The 22181-nt window shown below is 40.0% G+C and overlaps 2 protein-coding genes across 2 annotated transcripts in view; both read right to left on the bottom strand.

Moving 5' to 3' along the window:
* Positions 1–22181, bottom strand: part of si:dkey-237h12.3 (teneurin-3) — a 581230-nt gene that overhangs the window by 11635 nt on the left and 547414 nt on the right.
* LOC133644920 (tryptophan 2,3-dioxygenase A-like) lies at positions 4390–13750 on the bottom strand. The gene is made up of 12 exons (XM_062039679.1): positions 13643–13750; positions 13464–13569; positions 13284–13374; positions 13138–13208; positions 12756–12883; positions 12241–12427; positions 12057–12164; positions 11879–11990; positions 11745–11802; positions 9814–9893; positions 9473–9563; positions 4390–4990 (listed from the first exon to the last, which is right to left on the bottom strand). Exons 1-12 carry the CDS (start codon positions 13675–13677, stop codon positions 4837–4839), a joined length of 1221 nt encoding a protein of 406 aa, XP_061895663.1. The 5' UTR covers positions 13678–13750; the 3' UTR covers positions 4390–4836.

Here is a 22181-nt window from a genome sequence, read left to right on the forward strand (position 1 = left end):
AGACACATTTTTGAAGCTTTTCAGGTGGAATTCTTCCCCATTCTTGCTTGATGTACAGCTTAAGTTGTTCAACGGTCCAGGGTCACCGTTGTGGTATTTTAGGCTTCATAATGCACCACCACATTTTCAATGAGAGACAGGTCCTGGACTACAGGCAGGCCAGTCTAGTACCCGCACTCTTTTACTATCAAGCCACGCTGTTTTAACACGTGGCTTGGCATTGTCTTGCTGAAATAAGCAGGGGCGTCAATGAAAAAGACGTTGCTTGGATGAACATATGTTGCTCCAAAAGCTGTATGTACCTTTCAGCATTAATGGTGCCTTCACAGATGTGTAAGTTACCCCATGTCTTGGGCACTAATACACCCCCATACCATCACACATGCTGGCTTTTCAACTTCACGCCTATAACAGTCCGGATGGTTCTTTTCCTCTTTGGTCACGACATCCAGAGTTTCCAGAAACAGCCCGGTTTTTCTGGGTGTTGTTGATAAATGGCTTTGGCTTTGCATAGTATTGATTGATTGATTGATTGAGACTTTTATTAGTAGGTTGCACAGTGAAGTACATATTCCGTACAATTGACCACTAAATGGTAACACCCCAATAAGTTTTTTCAACTTGTTTAAGTTGGGGTCCACTTAAATTGATTCATGATACAGATATATACTATCAGATATATACTATCATCATAACACAGTCATCACACAAGATAATCATCAGATTGAATTGAATTATTTACATTATTTACAATCCGGGCTGTGGGGATGTGGAGGGGAGTGTGGGGGGGGGGGGGGGAGGGGGGGGGGTTAGGTTTGGTTGTTATCATCACTTCAGTCATCAACAATTGAGAACAGAGAAAATGGACATTGAAACAGTGTAGGTCTGACTTGGTAGGATACTGTATGTACAGCAAGTAGTGGACAGAGAGAGAGAGAGAGAGAGAGAGAGAAGAGAGAGAGAGAGAGAGAGAGAGAGAGATGAGAGAGAGAGAGAGAGAGAGAGAGAGAGAGAGAGAAGAGAGAGATGAGAGAGAGAGAGAGAGAGAGAGAGAGAGAGAGATCGATCAGAAAGCATAAGAAAAAAGTATCTACATTTGATTATTTACATTTGATTATTAACAATCCAGTGGAGGGTGTTAGTTTAGGGTTGAAGTTGCCTGGAGGTATACTTTTTTGCGGTTTTGAAGGAGGATAGAGATGCCCTTTCTTTTATACCTGTTGGGAGCGCATTCCACATTGATGTGGCATAAAAAGAGAATGAGTTAAGACCTTTGTTTAGTTCGGAAATCTGGGTTTAACGTGGTTAGTGGAGCTCCCCCTGGTGTTGTGGTTATGAGCGGTCATATTACGTTAAGGAAGTAGTTTGACATGTACTATCGGTATCAGGGAGGTGTAGCAGATTTTATAGACTAGGCTCAATGCAAGTTGTTTAACTCTGTCCTCCACCTTGAGCCAGCCCACTTTGGAGAAGTGGGTAGGAGTGAGGTGGGATCTGGGGTGGAGGTCTAGAAGTAACCTGACTAGCTTGTTCTGAGATGTTTGGAGTTTAGATTTGAGGGTTTTGGAGGTGCTAGGGTACCAGGAGGTGCATGCGTAATCGAAAAAGGGTTGAACGAGAGTTCCCCAGCTAGAATCCTCATGGTGCTTTTGTTGACCAGAGAGGAGATTCTATAGAGAAATCTCGTTGGTTGGTTGACCTTTTTTGATTACCTTGGTTGCTTATTTTATCACAGGAAAGATTAGCCTCTAGAATGGGAACCTAGGTAGGTGGCCTCATCTTTCCTGGTGATAAAAATGTCAATGTCAGAGTTTTAACTTGCACTTACAGATGTTAGCGACCAACTGTAGTTACTGACAGTGGTTTTCTGAAGTGTTCCTGAGCCCATGTTGTGATATCCTTTACACACTGATGTTGGTTTTTGATGCAGTAACCGCCTGAGGCATGGAAAGGTCCGTAATATCATGGCTTACGTGCAGTGATTTCTCCAGATTCTCTGAATCTTTTGATGGTATTACGGAGCGTAGATGGTGAAATCCCTAAATTCCTTGCAATAGCTGGTTGAGAAATGTTGTTCTTAAACTGTTGGACAATTTGCTCACGCATTTGTTGACAAAGTGGTGACCCTCGCCCCATCCTTGTTTTGTGAATGACTGAGCATTTCATGGAAGCTGCTTTTATACCCAATCATGGCACCCACCTGTTCCCAATTAGCCTGTTCACCTGTGGGATGTTCCAAATAAGTCTTTGATGAGCATTCCTCAGCTTTCTCAGTCTTTTTTGCCACTTGTGTCAGCTTTTTGAAACATGTTGCAGGCATCAAATTCCAAATGAGCTAATATTTGCAAAAAAATAAAGTTTATCAGTTTGAATATTAAATATCTTGTCTTTGCAGTCTATTCAATTGAATATAAGTTGAAAAGGATTTGCAAATCATTGTATTCTCTTTTTATTTACCATTTACACAATGTGCCAACTTCACTGCTTTTGGGTTTTGTACATATATACATACTATCTATATATCTGTATATGAAGAACAAAATTTGTACCCATTTCGACATAAACACACCCATTTTTTTAACACGTCTTCCAATACTGACTCTTTCCGACATGCCAGGCAATACTGTTCCACTCCAGTCCTGTAGGCGGCAGTGATGTGCATTGCTTAATTTTAACACAGGTTTTGTTCACCCCAGAAAACTGTTTTTTTTCTATCTTATTAATTTACCTGAGGGAAAGAAGTTGTCTAATACTTGTGCACAGCTTCATATAACACACAGGTCTCAAACTCAAGGCCCGGGGGCCAGCTCTGGCCCACCACATCATTTTATATGGCCCGGGTCAATAAAATATGATCTATTTTCTTACTAAATGTATACCATCTTTCTATTTGGACATAAAAAAAATGCATGTTCTGTATGAAATTGCATACCTTTTAAACTGTGTTATTATCTAATAAATAATTGGTATTATACTAATAATTCCTAATATAGTTTTCTTAATAAAAATAAATAGTTGAATATTTGCCTAACTTATAATTTCAAAGCAAGTGATCCATGAAATTGTACACTGTAAAAATTGCATTGATTATGTGGTGGGGAAAAAAACTAGCAGCTCAGTTGCCAGAACTTTACTGTAAAAATAAAAACTGTGAAACAATGTTTCTATTTACAGAAACACTTTCGATTTTACGGTAAAAAAAAAAATGTCAGCTCACTTGCCAGATTTTAACCATAAAAAAAAACGCTGGTGCCGTTTTTCTATTTTCAGCAAAACACTGTAAAAAATAACAATCGTAAAAAAAAAATGGCAGCTCAGTTTTACTTTAAAAAAAAAAACAAGAACCAGTGATACGTTTTTTCTATTTTACCGTAACTTGACAATAACATTCTGGCAACTGAGCTGCCATTTTTTTTTACTGTAAAATAAACAGTAGCACCATTTTTTTCGATTTACAGTAACACCAGTAAAAAAAAAACACACCATAATATTTAAAGTGAAATTCTGGGAACTGAGCTGTTTTTTCCCTGTGAAATCTACATGTTTTTTTATTTATTTTTTTTTATTTTTTTTAAAGTATACATGAAAAAAATATAATGAAATGCAAAGGCAGTTGTCTAATAATATCATGAGGCGAATCCTCATAAATCAATATTCTTGTGTATTGTTTATTGCTGAGTTGGACGCAAATCGGTGTTGATCTCCTTAGGCCACGCCCCTTCTCATGAGACAAACACACTTGTAGTGTAAAATATGCAGAAAAATCATCTTGTGAATTGAACACTCTTTTGACTCATCATTGGCCATGACTTGTGAATATTACATAAGAGGACAACACAACATTGCACTGAGATCTTTACACTGTAAATAACATAATTGCTTGTTTTTAATTTTTGGAGGGAATAGTGCAGTTGGGGCAGCGCTCGGTGTCCGATCAATACTTTCAATAATGTTCATTACGTGTCTTTTGGCAAACATAAACAAATGTTCAGTTTTTCCTGTAAAACTTTGACTTGCGTTGAGTGAAACGACTTTTATCACAATACTGCCAAAATTCCAAGTTTTTCTTGTGAAATTGTGACCTTTTTCTTGTGAAATTCCAACTCATTTTTCACAACAAGCTTTTTTAAATATTTGCACAGTATGTATATATTATTAATGTTGTAAATACAAATCTTTATATATCTAGAAAGGCTGGTCCTGAAGAGGGAGGCATTTGTCAGAGGTCCCAAGAAGGTAACAACTACAACAAGAGTGTGTGTGTGTGTGTGTGTGTGTGTGTGTGTGTGTGTGTGTGTGTGTGTGTGTGTGTGTGTGTGTGTGTGTGTGTGTGTGTGTGTGTGTGTACTCAGTTTATATTATCAAAACAAATCAACAAGGACATACATGCTGCATTTTAATGAGGCCATTAACAATGCACACAAACAGCAACACATATGTACAACAAATATGTATAGTTAAATAAGAAAAGGTTATAAATGAAGGTGTACAATGATTACATAGATTACCGGGTAAATATGTACATTGCGTTAAAAACACCTATACAGCACTTACAGTCACCGGCCACAACATTAGGTACACCTGCATGTCCAATTATTATGTTTTTGTAACATATAAAAAAATATAAGCTTGTAATGCTGTGGCCGATGCGTCGACATTATCAACATTATGTACACTTTTTTTAAATTCCACGCCGTGCAAACGGTTTCAGACGCAGGCCGACATTATTGTTGTTGTTAATAATAATCGTATTTCCACGTCGTACTCGGTGCACGTCGAGGGACTTTTGCGTGGCCGGGGCCGTGGCGAGTTTCACGGAGGACGGTGGTGGGGGTGCTAGTCGGAGTCCTCACTGCTGCAGTAGGAGCTGTCGCAGCACTCGGCCGTGTACGGGAAGGTGTGCACGCTGGGGTTGAGCTTGGGCACCCAGTGGCGAGGCACCAGGAAGGTGGCCAGGTTGAAGAGGTCCACGAAGACCTTGTAGCGATCACTGCGGCACAAAGACATGCTGTCAAGCACAAGACGGCAAACGTCCACTACAGAGGACACAGATTGTCAGCAAAATATGCGATGATAATACTCCTTTTTTTCCCACACTTCGAATCCTGCGGCTTATAAGACTGTTTCTTCACTGACGGCCATAATGTAAATAGTTGGAAAAAAACATAACAAGCAAATACCGTATTTTCCGCACCATAAGCCGCCCCGTGTTGTAAGCCGCACCTTCAATGAATGGCATATTTCAAAACTTTGTTTACCTATTAGCCGCCCCGTGTTATTAGCCGCACCTTCGCTACACTAAAGGGAATGTCAAAAAAACAGTCATATGGGTCAGTCAAACTTTAATGATATATCACAAACCAGCGTTCTAACAACTCTGTTCACTCCCAAAATGTAATGTGCAAATGTGCAATCACAAAAATAGTAACACTCAAAATAGTGCCGAGCAATAGCAACATCAATAACTCAACATTGCTCGAACGTTAGTGTCACACAACACACAAAATAAACATTTAAAGCTTACTTTATGAAGTTATTACTCATCCACAAATCCCTTGAATTCTTCTTCTTCGGCGTGCTTCACTTGTTTTTTGACACCATCTGTGATGTGGACGCGCATGCAGTCGTAGATCAACAGGGACGGAGCTGCGTGAAAAAAGTCACCCGGTGTCTTCGCTCATCTTTTCTTCATCCATCCATCCCTTCGAGTTAGCTTTTATGATGACGCCGGCTGGAAAGTTCTCTTTTGGCAAGGTTTTCCTTTTGAATATCACCGTGGGTGGAAGTTTCCGGCCGTTAGCATGGCAAGCTAGAACCACAGTAGGACGACTTCTCATTCCCTGTGGTGCGAATATTCACCGTACGTGTTCCCGTTGTATCCACAGTGCGGTTCACATGAATATCAAAAGTCAGTGGAACCTTGTACGCGTGTCTCTTAGTAGGAGACATTTTGTGGTCTTTACAGAAACACACAAATGAAATGAAACTTAATATCCGCGCGCTTCTTCTTCTACGGGGGCGGGTGCTCACCTTGGCGGTTGCTTACCGTAGAAGAAGAAGCGCTTCCTCTTCTATGGGGGCGGTTGCTTACCGAAGAAGAAGCGCTTCCTCTTTTACGGGGAAAAAAGATGGCGGCTGTTTACCGTAGTTGCGAGACCTAAACTATATGAAAATAAATATTAATATTAATCCATATATAAGGCGCACCGGGTTATTAGCCGCACTGTCAGCTTTTGAGAAAAATTGTGGTTTTTAGGTGCGGAAAATACGGTACAGTGAAAAGGTGTTTTATTGTATGTGCTATGGCCCCGTGGGTTAGCTCGCTGCAGGTGTAGAGGTGCCATTCCATTTTCCAGCCGTCCATAGCGTTTCTACTCGTATGGACTCTTCATTCATCACTCCAAGCAACGATTGTGAGTTTTACAATATAACTAAAACAATTCTGACTTACTAAAGCGTCCCATGTGTGATGTCTGTAGGAGTTAGGGTTGAGTTGAGTTTGAGTTTATTTCGAACATGCAAGCATACAACATGATGCATCACAATTTCCAGGTTCTCTTTTCAACATGTTCGAAAAGGAGTAGGAAGAAGCAGAGCTTATTTAATCCTACCCCTTTTCTTTTACATAACAGTTGCTAAAACTTTTGTTCACTTCCTGTTCTCAATGTATTCACAATATACTCCATAAGTAATCACAATAAAAATAAATAAATAAATAATAATTGGGGAAGTAAGTTATATTTCATATGGTGAGATAAGTAAGAATATTTTGAGAGTGAAAGAATGGATGAATTAAGTAAATTGAGAATGTTTATCATGGTTCTTCTTCTTTGTACTTTGTAAACACTTTAAGTTTGAAGAGTTTCTTGAAGTGGATCATATTAGTACATTGTTTGATTGCTTTGCTTAATCCATTCCATCATTTAATTCCACATACTGATATACTGAAGGTCTTAAGTGTTGTACGTGCATACAAATGTTTTAAATTAAAATTTTCTCTAAGATTATATTTCTCCTCTTTTTTTGAGAAGAATTGTTGTAAATTCTTGGGTAGCAGGTTATAGTTTGCTTTGTGTATCATTTTAGCTGTTTGCAAATGCACTATGTCGTGGAATTTCAGAATCTTTGATTCAATAAATAAAGGATTTGTATGTTCTCTTGGTTGTACGGTATCATGACATGTATGTATTGTTGCATTTGGACAACTGTATTGTTGATATTAGAGGTAATTATTGTTATTATTCATTGTAAATAGTGATATTTATATTAGTATTTGTATTGCTCCATTTGTAGTGTAATAATGCTCATTGTCATTTCTGTGTTATTTATTTCACTAACTGCTTCTTTGCTATCACTTTTACCATCATATTTCTACATATCCTATTTGCTAATGTTGTTGTTGTTATTGTTGTGTTTGTTGTTGTTGTTGTTTTTGTCTTATCCTCCTCTTGTCCCCACAATTTCCCCCTCTGTCTTCCTTTTTTTCTTCTTTCTATCCCCTCCTGCTCCGGCCTGGCTGCACCAAATAATAATATAAATTCATTTAATAAAGTCAAATACAAATAAGGCAACAAGAGAAGTATGGGCATCTACATGAACTATATGATATGCCTGAGAAGCTGGACAGGACAAAAAAAAAAAAGGGTTGTACGGTATACCGGTATTAGTATAGTACCGCGATACTAATGAATCATATTCGGTACTATACCGCCTCTAAAAAGTACCGGTCAACCACCACCCCGTCGTTGTCACATCGTGTCATTGCTGGTTTTACGGGCAGAAGAGCATGTTCGGCAGCGCACAATCACAGAGTACTTACAAGCAGACACAGCGTGTAGACAGAAAAGGGAGAACGGACGCATTTTGGCTTAAAAAGTAAAGATAAAGGTGAAGTTATAACACTGAAACACCCTCAGGAAGAGGTGCTTTAAGACATAGCTAGCTAGCGGCTAAAGTCCATCCGCAGTCTGCAGTGTTTTAGCTACTTCTAAATCACTAATCCTCGCCTATATCGGTATCGGGACGACACTAGTAGGAGTGTTTTTATGCACATTTGTGCGCGCTATCGTAATGCAATGACGTTAACTAACATGCTAACACGTTTACAAGTGTCCTGTGTTAGTATTACTAACTTACAACGGCATTCATTTTGTGTTGTTTCAGGTTCGTAAATCCACCAAAACGTCACCGTGGGGTTATTGAGTCTACTCTTTCAATTTTTCTTGTAATCAGACAATATTGTCAGTATATTAGATGGGATCTTGACCTGGCATGTTTCGACTGTCAATGTCAGGTAAATATTCTATTTAATATACCGACAATATTGTCTGACTACAAGAACATTTGAAAGAGTATATGAATAAGAAAACATAATGAACCTTTTTGAGCAGTTATTGAGTCTGTTTAGCTGATTGGAGAGCAGCTAGTGGGCCCATGATGATGGCTTCTGTTTTGTTTGATCAGCCGTTTTACTGCCCTGTTACAGACACCGTTTGGAAACAATTATGGTATGTAAATAAACATGTACAAAATATTTCTGTTTAAATAACTAATTTCACAATGTATACATCTGCGGCTAATATATGGAACAACTTTATATATCAGTATATCAGTATGTGGAATTAAATTATGGAATGGATTAAGCAAAGCAATCAAACAATGTCCTAATATGATCCACTTCAAGAAACTCTTCAAACTTAAAGTGTTTACAAAGTACAAAGAAGAAGAACCATGACAAACATTCTCAATTTATTTCATCCATCCATTCATTCATTCTTAAAGTAATCTTACTTATCTCAGCATATGAAATATGACTTACTTCACCAATTATTATTATTAAATTCTTACTATTAATTATTTATTTATTTTTATTGTGACTACTTATGGAGTTTATTGTGAAAAAAATGTGAACAGGAAGTGAACAAAAAGTTTTGCAACTGTTATGTAAAGAAAAGGGGTAGGATTAAATAAGCGCTGCTTCTTCCTACTCCTTTTCGAACATGTTGAAAAGAGAAACTGGAAATTGTGATGTATCATGTTGCATGTTCGAAATAAACTCAAACTCAACTCAACTCAACTCAACTTTTTTTTTTATAAAATAAAAGTAAGAAAAACAACTAAAAGCAGGTTTTTTTTCACAATGTGTCGACTTTTTTGTTCTAAAATTCTCTTATTATTTCTGTTTCTGTCATACTGCAATATTTTCTAGTAAAATAATCACTTTTTTTAAATGTAAAATGCTTACTTTTTGATGCAAAATGGTGACATTTGCCATATGAAAATCTGACTTCTATCACAATATTGCCAATTTTTGTTGTTGTTCTTGTAAAACAGTGACATTTTTGGAATAAAATTGTGACGGGTTGTCACAATTTTACTTCTGTGGGGTGTGGCTTATATACATGTAGTCCGCAAAATTACGGTAATATATCACACATTCATTATAGCTGGGTTTGATGAGGTGCAAACATACCTGACTGTGGACCTCAGGTAGTGGTAGCCAGACGACCCCCCAGTGCCGGCCTTGCTGCCAATCATGCGGTGCACCATGCATACATGGTTGTCTGCAGGCGGACAAAAAAAAACACACACACACACAAACACACAAAATGGAAGGTGAGATGTCGCATTGAGGCCATTAATAATTCACTCAAGTGACACCAGGGTCAGTAAAAATGTATTGAGTGGGATTAGGTTGGAAGATTCCCAAGGCCCTGAACTAACTTTACACCAACAAACTTCTCTCTTAGTCCCCCCCCCCGCCCTAGGGCCAATTACTGCACTTATTGTTTCCCCGTGTGGTGCAACACGTACATCTCCATTTGGTCATGAGCTCGTCCATGTCCATGAGGGAGGTGAGCAGCTGGAACGGAACCTGGAACCTCGGCTCCTCCCTTTTGAAAAAAAGCACAGTCCAAGGTCAGCGTTGACGTTTCAAACATGTGAGAGATGCAACAACCTTTTGGGGAAGCCCAACCTTAGGCAATTTAACGATATACAATACATTCCATGAAAAAAAAACATATTTTTAAAAATGATAATGCTCACTTTTGTTTGTTTTTGTCGTGGTTAACAGTTTGTTTATCACCATCATTTTGCTTACCTTTTTTCGCTACAGGAAAGGGTCAAAATGTTAAAAAACTAATATATATTTTAAGTCTCAAGCTTTTAAATCTGCTTGAATCATGTGGTCTTTTGGTGTTTTTAATTTTTTAAATTTTTGTCATCATTTTATGTTATTATTTTATCTATTGTTTTAAATGCTTTTAATTGAATGACTTTTTATTGCGTTTATGTTGAGGGTGTGTTATTGTATGTGCTCTGACGCCATCTTTTGGACGGGTTAGCTCACTGCAGGTGCTTTCAACCCGGAAGTAGAAGTGCCGTTTCGTTTTTTATAGCCGTCCATAGCGTTTCTACTCGTATGGATTCTTCATTCATCACTTCAAGCAACATTTGTAAGTTTTACATTAGAACTAAAACCATTTTTACTTACTGAAGCGTCCCATGTGTGATGTCTGTAGGAGTGTTTTTATACATATTTTTGCACGCTATCATCATGCATTAGCTAACATGCTAACACGTTTACAAGTGTCTGTGTTAGTATTGCTAACTTTCAACAGCTTTCATTTTGTGTTGTTTCAGTTTCGTAAATTCACCAAAACGTCACAGTGGAGTTATTGAGTCTGTTTAGCTGATTGGAGCACTCTGGAAACTGTTTGTTTGTTAGTTAATAATGGTAAATAAATAAAGTAGATTTGGATTTGGAAAACCGAATCATAGATTTCAACAACAACAACAAAAAAATGTAGTCCTTTAGAGAGCACATAAGAGAAGTATCCTACACTTCTCTTTTGTAAAGTAAATCTGAACAGCCGATATGGGCATCTACATCAACTATATGATTTGCCTGAGAAGCTGGACAGGACAAAAAAAAAAAAAAAAAAAAAAAAAATCATGTTGAATTAGTTGACTCAACCATGTTTTTTTCTGGGAATAAAACGAAGAAAATAGGATAAAACAAAATATTATATACTTTTGTATTATCAATGAACTTTAATCAAGTATTTTTTATTAAATTTAAACTCATTATCTTTAAGTGAAAACACTACCAAAATTTGCTTAATATATAACCACATACATTTATTATATTATATATGATACACAATTTTAAGTAAAACCATTTTTAAAGCAATTTTTCTGTAATTTCCCACATGTAATTTTAGAAAATTACCGCAATACACACAAATTCTCAAAAGGTGTGAGGTTGTAATATCCACATACTTCAGGAATTGGCCAACCTCTCTACTAGGAATATGATTATTAGTTCCTAATCCACTTTTTTATTAGAAGACACCAAAAATACTGGAGCTGGGGTGGGCTCTCAGAGACTCGTTTCAAATGGGCCGCCAAACATTAGCTTATTCCTACACATTCATACTGACCTCCCAAAGCTCACGCATTCATTGATGACACGTCTAACGAGTACTCACATTTAGTAAATCATCTTTAGAACGTGACAACCTCGACTATGGTATGGGGTTAAACTCCCTCATGGTGCTGCTGTTCGATTAAAGTTATTTGGCCCTTGCGGTGGCGAAGAATATGCCAGGATGCCCTGGTTGTCTGCTACAAACATTCCCAGTTATCTTTGTAAAGAAATCATCTTTTCTACAGTTCTTGTACTGGATCGTGTTTGATTGACAAAGTTATAGCTGAGAAAACCAGATGAATGATGGCGCTACCTGTAGAAGTAGATCATGAGGGCACCTTGCAGAGCTTTGTGAGACAGCCGCCTCTCACCTTGTTGGGGAAAGAATAAGCTCAGTCAGCCACGTCTTCAACATCGATTGTTTTACTAGGTTTCTGAGGTTCTGACCTTTGCTGAGAAGGTGCTCGTGACGCTTGACGTCAAACAAGGAGCTGAAGAGCTCCTTCCGTCCGAGCAGCTCCACCATCATCTCCTCTTTGTCCTCACAGTCGGACATTTTCTACGGAAGAAGAAGGCATTGAAAATTTACTTTCTGTCGCTAAGCTTTTCATTGCTCTGGTCTTACCTTGATCTTCTCTTCTTCCTTATTCAGCCTGTCGAATATGTTGGTCTCCAGCCTTCCCCAGAAGTTGAAGCCATCCATTTCCAGGCCAGGAGTTCTCTCCAGCCATTCCTTTGATGAAGAACACATTCTTCCATCACATAAGGCAACACTTTGAATCATCTTCTGACTATTTTTTTTTGTTTACCTCCACAAGTTTTAAGAGCGTCGCTTCCTTTTCGGTGGCGAGCAGCGTCTCACCGTCTTCACCCTTGAAGATGTCCCTATAGTGCTGCCTGTTGTACGGCACCCTCAGGTTGTCCGGAACCCCGATTTTGTTCTCCACGAGCCGGAACTGAAGGCTTTGGAAGCCGGAGGCCGGAGACAAATATTCCCTACAGAACCAAAAACAAAATAACATGAATAACCCCTCCGCAGAACATCTTCCATAGTTGGAACGTTTCATGTCACTGTTTGATCACGGTATTGTTTAATATGCTCAAAAAGTACGTAAACATGCACTGAAATTAGTTTCCAGGAAATGAGCAGTATCACCATCAACCGCCAGGAGTTTTAACCGCGTTATTTTCTCTGGCTCTTGCCCGAATCAGGGGATGTCCTTGTGGTTTGTGAAGCCCTTTGAGGCACTTTTGATTAAGGCTATACAAATAAACTTTGATTGATTGATATGAATAACTGTAATCATTACATCCCTAAGTTTACCTAAAGTCAAAAAAGTCCAAGGCTGTCATGGTTTCCAATACGGCAAACTGGTCCACCAGCAGCCTGAAGATCATCACGATTCTGTGGATGCGAGTGTTGACCTTGAGCATGTTGCGTTCATCTCGAACCTGTACGAAAAAGCGAGGCAAAAAAAACACAACTATTAGCAGTTAAAGCCAAAAGCTGTCTGAAAAAATATAAATATTTGAAATCATAGTTGCCATCTTATACCAAATAGCTAATTAAGGAGTTTAAAACACATCTAGAAACAAAACTTGGGTCTCAAGATCAATTAGTCAAGCTCAGTTTGCATTAGTTCTTTAGGTGAGAACAAAAACATTTTAATTTATTGAGAAAACAACCCACAGATCAATCCACTCACATGTCCACTCGCGAAGATCTCACGGACTGAATCCAGTTCAAACAAGATCTGTTTGAACCACAGTTCATAGGCTGAAATGAAATCCTACTTTTAGATGTCGTTCAAAAGCTCCAAAGCACAGACGTACCCCGACAAAGACGCCTCACCTTGATGAGTGACGATGAAGAGGTGCTCGTCATGGATTTTATTACCCTTCAGTTCACTCTGCAGCACCTGGGCCGTCAGAATTTTGTCCAGCTGAACCCCGCGCCCCAGAGAAGATTCCACACAAACAAAGAATTTAGAAATGATCCCGAGTTAAGAAGTGACAGGTGGTTTGTCTCTACCTGGAGGTACTCTCCATAGATGATTCCGCCTTTACTAGCCCTGTTGATGCCAACCTGAGAGGCATCTTCTTCTTCCTCGGGCTTTGGAGGCTGTTTTTTAAACAACCTGCAGCGTGGAGAAGACTTTTAATCAATTCAGCCAAGGAACAAGCACAGTTGAAGAGATAGCAGACACGTACAAATGCCTCTTCTGAAAGTAAGGACATCCGCTCATGACTTGTTCAAATGGGGCTAGCTTTGATTCGCTCTTCTTCTCCTTCTTCTCAACTGGAAAACACACTACAATCCACACACGCTCGTTTATAAATATTGCCACCATCCAATCACTCACGAGGACATAAGTCATCATCCGGTCACGCCTCCGTCGTTGGCGAGGTACTGTTTACCTTGAACCGCCACCATTTCTGGACTTTGTTTGGGCCGTTAAAAGAGCAGTCATGGGATCATGACAGCAATGGCGCAAAAGGCAGTGACTTCAGTGCTAGGAGTGGCAAAGGTTAATAATATGTGTTCTATTATTATTTTGTAGAGCAACGTTTTTAGATGCTATCCAATCAGTCCTCAGAATAGCAGCGTTGTCCAGTCCGCCACTGTTTGCTTTGAAGCACCAGCATGTCATCCTTTTGGCTTGCTCATAGGTCAGTGTTGTCATTGGGAAACTTTGCAACTCTTCTTAGATCATGTATCACAGAACATCATTATTTATACCAGGGGTTTTCAACGCAAATTACCAGGGGGCCACTGGATGTAGAGTTTCTATAGTATGAGGTATTAATCATGCAACACATCATCTTGCTTAATGCAAGTTGCTCTTTGTGTTGCTCAGTTTGTAGTTCGTTATTGGCCACGTCCACACTACAAGATTAGGTAGAGGACCACAAAAAGTGTGCTGCAAAACTGAGACCCCTCATTTAGCCCAACGATCTCTTCATTGACTTTGTTTACATGCCACAAGAGCGCAAACGGCTCTTTTCCCCTGATACCCTTGTCAAAGTATTTGGGTTGGTGGACCTATTTGTAAATATTAACATTATGGTTAATATTTGATTTACTGGAGCGAACAACGTCCCAGAAAGGGGTTTGTCTGGGATTCTTTCAGGACAAAGTGGCTTCAAAACTGGGGGACAAACGTGTTGTTTGCTGTGTTTGTCCCGACGCACTCTAAACAACCACCTGGATCGATTTTTCCAGCGGGAGTGAGGTTTTTAATTGGTCACTTCATTGGAAAGCAACGGATTCAGTGTCTTCTCTTATTGGTCACAAAGTTGTAAGCAGGAAGAAGGTTTGGTGTGCAGAGCAGTGAGGCTTAAAGTTTGGGTCAAGATGATGATTGGGCTGAGGTTTAGCTTTGAGGTTATGGGTTACAGCTACAGGTTAGATTAGGGTCAGAGGTGTCCCGATCTGATATTGATATCGATATTAATTATTCAGACTTTGACCGAAGAGACCTAAGTTCAATTCGTAGGACTGCTTGGCACTAGGCTATTGAAATTGTAAGGAATGAGCCGATTCTGTTCTTGACTTTTACGGACAGAATTTCTAGGCGCAGTCAGGGTATCTGGTTTGGTGGCTGCAGGATTAGGTCTCTGCTTTTTGCAGATGATGTGGTCCTGATGACTTCATCTGGCCAAGATCTTCAGCTCTCACTGGATCGGTTCGCAGCCGAGTGTGAACCGACTGGGATGGGAATCAGCACCTCCAAGTCCGAGTCCATGGTTCTCGCCCGGAAAAGGGTGAAGTGCCATCTCCGGGTTGGGGGGGAGATCTTGCCCCAAGTGGAGGAGTTCAAGTACCTTGTAGTCTTGTTCACGAGTGAGGGAAGAGTGGATTGTGCGATCCACAGGCGGATCGGTGCGGCGTCTTCAGTAATGTAAACGCTGTATCGATCCGTTGTGGTGAAGAAGGAGCTGAGCCCGAAGGCAAAGCTCTCAATTTGCCGGTCGATCTACGTTCCCATCCTCACCTATGGTCATGAGCTTTGGGTTATGACCGAAAGGACAAGATCACGAGTACAAGCGGCCAAAATGTGTTTCCTTCGCCGGGTGGCGGGGCTCTCCCTTAGAGATAGGGTGAGAAGCTCTGCCATCCGGGAGGAGCTCAAACTAAAGCCGCTGCTCCTCCACATGGAGAGGAGCCAGATGAGGTGGTTCGGGCATCTGGTCAGGAGGCCACGCGAACGCCTCCTTAGGGAGGTGTTTAGGGCACGTCCGACCGGTAGGAGGCCACGGGGATGACCCAGGACACGTTGGGAAGACTATGTCTCCCGGCTGGCCTGGGAACGCCTCGGGATCCCCCGGGAAGAGCTGGACCAAGTGGCTGGGGAGAGGAAAATCTGGGCTTCCCTGCTTAGGCTGCTGCTACCGCGACCCCACCTCGGATAAGCGGAAGAAGATGAATGGATGGAAGGATAGATGAAATTACATAATCTCCCACGGCACACCAGACTGGATTTCACGGCACAGTGGTGGAAAAACACTGAAATATAGGATAAAGTGCAGGTGATGACATGTTGGGGGTGATCGTCTGGATTCAGGACTTACTGTAGTTATTATTGGGATCCAAGGCCTGGTTTTCCAGTTTGTTTTTATTGATTCAACGGCGGTTTGTCGACCAAAAAAAAAATGACTAAACCCTGTTTGTTCCCTGTTTTTCTGGGAAAGTTCACCTATTTTGTAATGCAAATTTTGAAAGGTGCACCGTTGAGCAAGGTGCCATACTCCACAGAGTGCAGTGTTGTCACCGTTAGTTTGTTTTAGTTTCTGTGCAAAGCTGCGAGTGAGAGTTTACGAGTCAATAAAGAGGCTTTCTATCTTGAGTGGACCGCAGAGTGTCGAGCAGCACGGTGTCACAGAGTTCAGGGTCAAAATACGCGGGAAGAGGAAACGCTGTCGGACAACGAAATGTGTACAGTATGTCTTTTAATCAATGACCCGTATAGACTCCGGACAACGAAACGTGTACAGTGTGTCTTTTAATCAATGACCCGCATAGACTCATAGACCTTGAAGAAACCACACGTGCGCCCTATCAGCGGCAAGCACGGGTCAGGTCGGAGTCGCCCGCATGTCATCAGCCTCACGCAAGGCTCTGCAAAGCATTGTGGGTTGTGTCAGACCCCCTCCCACCAGCCGCCATGGCTTATAGCGTGTCCCAGTTCAGGAGTAGCTTCTTGTTATCATCCCTCTGATCTTCTGAGGACAAAGGCTGCTGGGACTCGGCTGGAGAGGCCTCGGTGAAAAACACGAGCGCTAATGATCCCGGATAGATGGTGAGACCCCGGAGTTTAATGATGCAACTGCATTAACTCAGGCCGTTTCTTTGCAGGCCGTGGCTCGGCGCCAGGAGGGAGTCACTCATTGCGTTAACGCGCCATCAGACAAAATCTAATTATTGTCTCCGCCTGAAATACGAGGGTTGCAAATCAAATTTCTCAAAGTCGAGCTGACACACCATTATCCTGTGGTTAGAGGAGGAATCAGTGCAGCATGGAAACAAAAGAACTGAACGAGGCCTCTCAGGGCGTACTCACACCACGAGGCAAATGTGTCGACCAGTTTAAGCCGAGTCACAATTGCGCACACCTTCTGCGCGTTCACGTTTGGCAAGTGGTATCTAAATTCTCCTTGGAAATTACGGGAAGAGCTAAGTACCACTGGGTACCAATGGGTACCAACCCTTCTTGCAACTAAGTGGTTATGGTTATGACAATACGTTATACGTTAAATGTGCTTACAGTTACTATATGGTGCATCACATTTCTCATTACGGCATATCCGAAAGGAGCTTATTTAGAGTGTCCACCCTGAGATGGGTAGGTCGTGAGTTCAAACCCCGAGTCATACCATAGACTATACAAATGGGAGCCATTACCTCCCTGCTTGGCACTCAGCATCAAGGGTTGGAATTGGGGATTAAATCACCAAAATGATTCCCGAGCGCGGCCATCGCTGCCGCTCACTGCTCCCCTCACCTCCCATGGGGTGAACAAGGGGATGGGTCAAATGCAGAGGTTAATTTCACCACTACTAGTGTGTGTGTGACTAACTTTTGTTTCATCGCAATTTCTAACACATTTGTTTGTAGTTAATCTGCAACAGACACAGTAAATAAATAATAAATAGGTTCTCGTGAATAAATAGTTGAGTACATTGTGATTCAATTTTTAATAAGGTTTAAAATGTTTATGAGGATTATTCTTTGTTGTACATTGTAATTACTTTGGGATGGAAGTGTTTCTTAAACTGGACCATATCAGTACGTTGTTTATTATCCAATCAATCATTTAATTCCACATACTGATATACTGAAGGTTTTAAGTGTTGTACGTGCGTACAAATGTTTTAAATTAGATTATTTTCTGAGGTTATATTTCTTCTCTTTTGTTGAGAAAAATTGTTCTTCGTTCTTACACTACCATTCAAAAGTTTGGGGTCAGCCAAACAATTTTGTGGAATAGCCTTCATTTCTAAGAACAAGAATAGACTGTCGAGTTTCAGATGAAAGTTCTCTTTTTCTGGCCATTTTGAGCGTTTAATTGACCCCACGAATGTGATGCTCCAGAAACTCAATCTGCTCAAAGGAAGGTCAGTTTTGGAGCTTCTGTAACAAGCTAAACTGTTTTCAGATGTGTGAACATGATTGCACAAGGGTTTTCTAATCATCAATTAGCCTTCTGAGCCAATGAGCAAACACATTGTACCATTAGAACACTGGAGTGATAGTTGCTGGAAATGGGCCTCTATACACCTATGTAGATATTGCACCAAAAACCAGACATTTGCAGCTAGAATAGTCATTTACCACATTAGCAATGTATAGAGTGTATTTCTTTAAAGTTAAGACTAGTTTAAAGTTATCTTCATTGAAAAGTACAGTGCTTTTCCTTCAAAAATAAGGACATTTCAATGTGACCCCAAACTTTTGAACGGTAGTGTAAGTAGTTTGCTTTGTGCATAGTTGTAGCTGTTGGCAATCGCACCATATCATTGGATTTCAATATTTTTGATTCAATAAATAAATGTTTGTATGTTCTCTATATTCAACATTATGTATTATTATTACTGATCTTTTTCGTAACACAGTTAATGAATGAAGTATACTTTTGTTATTGTTTCCTCATATTTCTACACAATAACTCAGAAATATGGTAACCCTGGCAATCAGTAGAGAATATGGAGTGATTTTTGGTCCAGTACATATTTTCTACGGCCGTGAGTCTTTGGGTACCACACCATTCGATTCAGAATATATTCTCAATTCAAAATCAATACTTTGTAATAACATTGGGTGCCAGTTCAATGATTAACTACATTCCTCCATAAAATAAACATATGTGATCAATTTCTATATTACTTAGAAGAAAACTGGTTTTGTTTAATAAAATGCTTAAAATGTACATTACAAATAAGGCGATTTTTTTTTTTTTTAAACGATTGTGAATCGTTCAAATAAGAATTGCAGTTAATCTGTAAAAATGTTTGACACCCCTAACATTTTGCATTATTGATTATATATTGTCATGGTCAAAAGTTGACATACACTTGTAAAGAACATAATGTCATGGCTGTCTTGAGTTTCCAATCATTTCTACAACTCTTATTTTTTTGTGATAGAGTGATTGGAGCACATACTTGTTGGTCACAAGAAACATTCATGAAGTTTGCTTCTTTTATGAATTTATTATGGGTCTACTGAAAATGTGAGCAAATGTGCTGGGTCAAAAGTATACATACAGCAATGTTAATATTTGCTTACATGTCCCTTGGCAAGTTTCACTGCAATAAGGCGCTTTTGGTAGCCATCCACAAGCTTCTCGATGATTTTTTGACCACTCCTCTTGACAAAATTGGTGCAGTTCAGCTAAATGTGTTGGTTTTCTGACATGGACTTGTTTCTTCAGCATTGTCCACACGTTGAAGTCAGGACTTTGGGAAGGCCATTCTAAAACCTTCATTCTAGCCTGATTTATCCATTCCTTTACCACTTTTGACGTGTGTTTGGAGTCATTGTCCTGTTGGAACACCCAACTGCGCCCAAGACCCAACCTCCGAGCTGATGATTTTATCTTGTCCTGAATAATTTGGAGGTAATCCTCCTTTTTCATTGTCCCATTTACTCTCTGTAAAGCACCAGTTCCATTGGCAGAAAAACAGGCCCACAGCATAATACTACCACCACCATGCTTGACGGTACCATGGGGTTCCTGGGATTAAAGGCCTCGCCTTTTCTCCTCCAAACATATTGCTGGGTATTGTGGCCAAACAGCTCCATTTTTGTTTCATCTGACCACATAACTTTCCTCCAGAAAATCTTACCTTTGTCCATGTGATCAGCAGCAAACTTTAGAGGTGTCACTTCTGGAGCAAGGGCTTCCTTCTTGCATGGTAGCCTCAAAACTCCCTTGACTGTGGTCAATGACACCTGTGTCCCAGCAGCTTCGAATTCATTGCAGACCTGCTTTTTGGTGGTCCTCGGTTGACTCTTGATCATCCTGACCAGTTTTCTCGCAGCAGCAGGTGATAGCTTGCGTTTTCTTCCTGATCGTGGCAGTGACAAAACTGTGCCATGCACTTTATACTTACAAACATTTGTCCGCACAGTCACTCTTGGGACCTTAAGCTGCTTTAAAATGGCTCCAAGTGACTTTCCTGACTTGTTCAAGTCAATGATTCGTTTTTTTCAGATCTTTGCCGAGTTCCTTTGACTTTCCCATTGTCGCGTTTGTAACTGAGTCTAAAGACTACATCTCATGAGCCCTATTTAAATGGGCTCAGAGAAGTCAACAGGTGTGGTCAATCATAATCTCTCACATGAAGTTAAGAGGCCATGCCATGAAGCTAATTTGATTTGATTGTAACTTTTCTACATCACTAACATTGATCATGTATGTTGCTGTATGTATACTTTTGACCCAGCACATTTGCTCACATTTTCAGTAGACCCATAATAAATTCATAAAAGAAGCAAACTTCATGAATGTTTTTTGTGACAAACAAGTGTGTGCTCCAATCACTCTATCACAAAAAAATAAGAGTTGTAGAAATTATTCATTGTTTATTTCTTTATAAATCGCCCCGATTCACAACCGACAGTTTGCACGTCCTTTCTAGACGTAATAAATAAAGTCACGAAAAAGCGGCCGCAGAACAGTTGTACTCTTTTCTCTTGATTAATCACACCGAGTGTGCTAAATAATTATTTTATGAGGACAGACATGCTAAATAGATTGAGGCTCCTTATTCCGCCCACTTGTGGGACGCAGTCCCCTGCACACGAGTATGGTGGATCAGAATTGCATGTGCTGTCAAGTCTTTGCATGTTTTAATCCCTCGTGTGCTTTCATGGCAACTCTGTTTTGTTATCAGAGTAAACGTGCTAAACAAACTCACGTGCAGACGAAATCGATACTTCAAAGATGTTGTTTGAAGAAACGATCTCTGTTCCAAAGGATCAAACATCACACAGGCTTGATGTCATTACTAATGACGAGTGGAGATCAATTATAGGGCCGCGAGTTTCCTACTTAAAAAATAAACAGTCAAACTGAAGAAACAAGTTTTGATGTTGAATTAAAAATATATATATATTAACAAAAAAAATAAAAAAGTGAATATTATTGACTCTGGTAATTGTTAAATATGTTATTTTATTTGTATTTTTTTACTTTTATATTAGATATTTGCGCTTATGGTTTTTTCAAATACAAAACCCAAAATCAGTGAAGTTGTCACGTTGTGTAAATGGTAAATAAAAAGAGAATACAATGATTTGCAAATCCTTTTCAACTTATATTCAATTGAATAGACTGCAAAGACAAGATATTTAATGTTCACACTGAGAATTTTTTTTTTTTTTGTTGTTGTAAATTATCATTAACTTAGATTTTAATGGCAGCAACTCATTGCAAAAAAGTTGGCACAGGGGCATTTCTACCACTGTGTTACATGGCCTTTCCTTTTAACAACACTCTGTAAACATTTGGGAACTGAGGAGACACATTTTTGAAGTGGAATTCTTTCCCATTCTTGCTTGATGTACAGCTTAAGTTGTTCAACAGTCCGGGGGTCTCTGTTGTGGTATTTTAGGCTTCATAATGCGCCACACATTTTCAATGGGAGACATGTCTGGACTACAGGCAGGCCAGTCTAGTACCCACACTCTTTTACTATGAAGCCACGCTGTTGTAATACATGGCTTGGCATTGTCTTGCTGAAATAAGCAGGGGCGTCCATGGTAACGTTGCTTGGATGACAACATATGTTGCTCCAAAACCTGTATGTACCTTTCAGCATTAATGGTGCATTCACAGATGTGTAAGTTACCCATGCCTTGGGCACTAATACACCCTCATACCATCACACATGCTGGCTTTTACACTTTGCGCCTATAACAATCCGGATGGTTCTTCTCTTTGGTCCGGAGAACACGACGTCCACAGTTTCCAAAAACAATTTGAAATGTGGACTCGTCAGACCACAGAACACTTTTCCACTTTGCATCAGTCCATCTTAGATGAGCTCGGGCCCAGTGAAGCCGGCGGCATTTCTGGGTGTTGTTGATAAATGGCTTTGGCTTTGCATAGTACAGTTTTATCTTGCACTTACAGATGTAGCAATGAACTGTAGTTACTGACAGTGGTTTTCTGAAGTGTTCCTGAGCCCATGTGGTGATATCCTTTACACACTGATGTCGCTGTTTGATGCAGTACCGCCTGAGGGA

The sequence above is a fragment of the Entelurus aequoreus genome, linkage group LG28 (genome assembly GCF_033978785.1).
Source record: "Entelurus aequoreus isolate RoL-2023_Sb linkage group LG28, RoL_Eaeq_v1.1, whole genome shotgun sequence".
Classification (NCBI taxonomy): domain Eukaryota; kingdom Metazoa; phylum Chordata; class Actinopteri; order Syngnathiformes; family Syngnathidae; genus Entelurus; species Entelurus aequoreus.

Excerpts from the sequence above, each read along its gene's own strand:
- LOC133644920 (XM_062039679.1), bottom strand. The coding sequence starts at position 13,677 with ATGAGCGGATGTCCTTACTTTCAGAAGAGGCATTT. Across the intron at positions 12,165-12,240 it reads CGCTCTTAAAACTTGTGGAG|GAATGGCTGGAGAGAACTCC; the intron begins GTAAACAAAAAA and ends TCTTCATCAAAG. Across the intron at positions 9,894-11,744 it reads CTCATGATCTACTTCTACAG|GGAGGAGCCGAGGTTCCAGG; the intron begins GTAGCGCCATCA and ends TTTTTTCAAAAG.